The 4,385-nt window shown below is 43.7% G+C and overlaps 1 protein-coding gene across 1 annotated transcript in view; it reads right to left on the bottom strand.

The window, feature by feature from the left end:
* Positions 1 to 3,014: 3,014 nt before the first annotated feature.
* Positions 3,015 to 4,385, bottom strand: part of LOC104510497 (integrin alpha-2-like) — a gene marked incomplete at its 3' end in the record, with an annotated part of 9,815 nt that continues 8,444 nt past the window's right edge. Inside the window, exon 3 of the mRNA XM_010152762.1 lies at positions 3,015 to 3,106. Within this exon, the coding sequence (XP_010151064.1) occupies positions 3,015 to 3,106 (92 nt within the window). The remainder of the gene's footprint in view (positions 3,107 to 4,385) is intronic.

Here is a 4,385-nt window from a genome sequence, read left to right on the forward strand (position 1 = left end):
AAGAATACTGAAAAAAGGTAATTAAAGGCAGAAGTAAATGGAAAAAGAGCTAGATGTTCTTAGCTCTGGTTTAGCAGTGGTAGACCACACCAAACTATCCCAATGACATATTTGACAAGATGACACATTTTCTGGACAAGAGAAATGAAGTATATCTACTTCATCTGATCTTGAGGTAACTGCTCTTTTTAGCTGCTACATGGGGCATGATTAGTTTTAATAGAACAGATTAATATTTACAGAGGTGAGAAGTACAAAATAAATCATCTGTGTCACTAACTGTGAAGCTGGAGGAGACTTACTAGTCTTTAAAGTTATTTTTAATTTAAAGTTATTTCTAGATCAATCTCATTTGCCCAGTTTTTAGTTTTCTTTTGTATTAGTGGTAACCCAAAACTGTGATGTTAATCTTGGACCAAAAAACCAGAAAACTTCTAACAAACTTTGCTGATGGGAAAAGCTCTGATGTTCTAGCACTGTTACAGTCAGAAATTTAACATATTTTATTATTGCAGAGGAAAACTGGCAGATCACATATCAAGAACTGATGAACTTGAGAAGTGGAATATTAGAAAGGGGCACAGACTTGACCTTAATGACTAATGTTAAGAAATGCGGGCATAAGCTGGGAGCTCACTGAGTGGAAGAGAGAGGAGCAGATGGATCAGGCACTGGTTGATTGCAGGGTGATCATATGCACGCAGCCAGCTTGCCAAGCTGGTCAAATATGGCCTAAAGATATGTGAGAAGAAGCACCTGCAGTTGAGACAAGGAAATATCAAATACACTATATAGTGCCCTGGAAAATCTCATGTGGAACACAGCATAGATCTAGTCATTCATGTTCAAGAGAGGTAGAGTTTAAAAAACATATTTGTTTACCAAAGCAAAGGACAATGGATAACGATTATGGGGTATTAAATACAGAAGGTAGATGGGAGCTACCCCAAGAACAAATTGAGAGGAACTCAGATCAGAAATCCAGAAAAAAAGTTGTTAACCCTCAGTGAAATTCTTAAGCACCTTCCCAACCAGAGTCAGCGTGCCTCAGAAAAATGTAATGAGCATGTGGAAATGACCGCCCTATACTCAGGATCCATGTGGGAAGCAACAACATGGCACCAAACAGTTGAGCCAGCAGGATGCCCAAGCTAAGGCACTGGTGCCAGGCTGGGTCACGCTGCAGCCACGCAGCCCAGGGATGCTGCCCAGACGGGTGCAGGGGGATGGATGCTGAGAGACAAGCAGCCGCAGGAAGAAGGAGCACAGTGATCTGGAAGGAGGAAGCCCAGAACATTACCCAGAGAGCCCATCACAGAGGCCAGCTAACAGGGAGAGTGTCTCAGAGCGAAGTCCTAGCTGGCAGCAGGTTGCAAGTACAAGCAGATAGTCTCCACTTACTGTCCAATGCTTGCCACAACTATATCATGGGGCTTTTGATATTTGCTGAGGCTGAGTCACAGATAAACATCCGCTCCCAGTATCATGTTCTTCCTGGTTCAAAAAGAACTCCTGTCGCTAAAGGCGTAGTTCATATTTAGCATTCAGCTTTTTTAATGGTTAATTTATGCAATTAAATGAGAGCCAATCAGTAACGTATGGATCAGGAAATTCTCTTTAACTGAGAGAAGCTCAAGTATTACTAGAAAATAAAATTCTTTCTGCATGACATGCTTTAAATCCCTGCAATTACTGGTACTGATTAAAAGTAGGTATGCTTGGGACAATATTAATTAAAGGTATTATTCAAGAGATAGAATGAGACTTGAAAGGCTGAGAGAACTGGGTGTGTTCAGCCTGGAGAAGAGAAGGCTCTGGGGAGACTTTATAGCACCTCCAGTACCTGAAGGCAGGGGTAGACTTTTAACAAGGGCCTGTAGTGACAGGACAAGGGGGAACGAGTTTAAACTGAAAGCAGAGAGGGTTGTGAAGCACTGGAACAGGTTGCACGGAGAAGCTGTGGATGCCCCATCCCTGGAAGTGTTCAAGGCCAGGCTGGATGAGGCTTTGAGCAACCTGGTCTAGTGGAAGGTGTCCCTGCCCATGGCAGGGGGGGTGGAACTAGATGGGCTTTAAGGGCCCTTCCAACCCCAACTGTTCTATGATTCTGTGACTTTTTGAATTAGTATCTTCTCAGGCCAACAATCAAGAAAAGCACTGTAGCTGTATTTTGAAACTATGATTAACTTTATTACCTGCAAGAATGATGCTGGGAAGGTTGGAATTAGACTTTTAAGTATTTCAGTGAGCTGGGCAATGTGGTAATGAGGATAACAAACCTCTGAATACTTCTGCAATTACTACAAAGATGCAACAGAAAACTACAAAGCTTAAAGTGCGCCTCGAAGTTCTTTTGACTATAGTTGATTGTCCCATATAATTACTGCGCATTTCTACAAGGTATGTATCAAACTAGAATACACCTACCCTGCAACAGCCTTCATGCTTAGGGTTAAGATTGTAAAAAAGCATATTAAATAGGTATTAACTTCTTTTCAACTATGAAACTTGTTTTACAGGCTCTGAGGAGAGTAATTTGCCTAATATGGACATAGAAAATTCATCATCCTGCAGCTCACTAACCAAATAAAACATATCGCAGATCCATAACTAGAAATCCTGACATCTCAGGAGAACAGTCACTGTGCATGGGTGAAGGAGAGATCCCATACTGTCTTTTGAAAGCACAACCAGAACTATACAAGGCTGCCTTAAAGATGTCCATGGTAGAAATATTTTTGCCTATGTCTGACTTAAATTACAGAATCATTAATTTATGTGCCCTTCCATAGGGTATTTAGATAAATAATGAAGGAGAGAATTTGTAATTTTCCTGATTTTGGATGCTAGATAATGACAGTGGGATGGAATATTTTTAAATATGCAAAATATGCATTAATCTATGCTGCACAGCAAAATTTATTCAGCTTGGATTTATCAAAAAATGTGAGAAATACTAGTTTCTTCATTCTCCTAAGGAATTTTTGTGTACTGATTACATCCTTGGTACGTACCAAAAATCCTCCTGTTTCTGAGTTCTGTATCAGAGTCAAGCCAAGGTTCATGTCTTCCTTTATCTCAGTCACATTTGGAATATTTATTAAAGCTGAAATAAAAAGAGATTAAGTAATGACAGAATAGGAAATAAGGTGTAGAAGCAATTTAGTACATCAGAATTCCTTTTCGAAAGTTTGATTTCTCAGAATCTAGGACACCTTTTCCAAATGACTGCATACAGTTCTGAGACAAAAGAAACAAAGGATAATCTTTGCCCAAAATGTTCTAACCATTAACTACAGACATGAATTAAGTCTTGTCATTTAGAGTACCTGCCCTCAAAAGAGCTGAAGGGAAAAGAGAGGAAGAAAAATTCTACCTATTGACTATTTTTGGCTGGCTTGAATAGCTGCGGCCAAGCAGCTACTGTTACATTCCTCAGGACACCCGACTCTGCTAATCCAGTATTAGGCTTTAGACAAAAACCTTGAAGGAACGTTGTAGGGCAGAAGTGCTTCACACCACAAATAAACACCATGTAGGCATCTCAGTACTCCCTGGTGCCCCTTATTTTCACTGTATCCAAAAGTGAATCCCATTTTATGCTCAGTCTGCAAACACACAGAGGCAGGAAAGGGTTCATATAATATATATCCTGCCCTGGCTGAGGGACGCAGCACCGGTAGTGAAGCTGAGCATGTACCCAAGACACACACACAGTGAAGACCCCGATGGGGCCATCACGCAGACTGCCATGGACAAGTTGGTGCCTTCCGCAGCAACCACATACAGGGTGTGCTCTTCCTGGGCTGGCCGAGGCAGGAGGTCACAGTGCAGGAACACACACACACACACACACGAGACACGACACACCGGGTTCCCAAAGCGCACGCACATTCGTAGATCCCCCAGGTATCGGCACGGCCTCTCTAGCCGTCCGTCCCACGGCTGCCCTACTTGCCAGCTGGTCCAGCTCAGTGCTTGTGCTTGTCCCCCCTGCACTCCACATTCCCAAGTCCCCCTGGGTGTACCAGCATGGACCCCACACCTGCAAGATACCTGGACCTGAGCACCACACCAGTCTGACTGGTCCAGCTGGAAGTTTGCTGGTGAACACACGTTTACACCTAGCTTGGAGCAGATACAGACACTCACCCCCCAAAAGCCTGCACCAGGCCCCCTGGGATGTGACCTGTGGTCCTGCTCCTGCTGCCAGCATAGACCCAGCCCCTCGCTGATGCAGAGCCCTGGTCCCCCCAGCTGCTGGTTTTGGGAGACTCACCATTCCCGCCCCACAGCTGGAGGCTGAAGACCCCAATTGCTGCCGTGGCTGACAGTGATGCCCCAGCAGCTCCAGCAGCTGGCACCACCCGCCAGGGGGCCCATAA

This window comes from Eurypyga helias, unplaced genomic scaffold (genome assembly GCF_000690775.1).
Source record: "Eurypyga helias isolate BGI_N326 unplaced genomic scaffold, ASM69077v1 scaffold24165, whole genome shotgun sequence".
NCBI classification, from domain to species: domain Eukaryota; kingdom Metazoa; phylum Chordata; class Aves; order Eurypygiformes; family Eurypygidae; genus Eurypyga; species Eurypyga helias.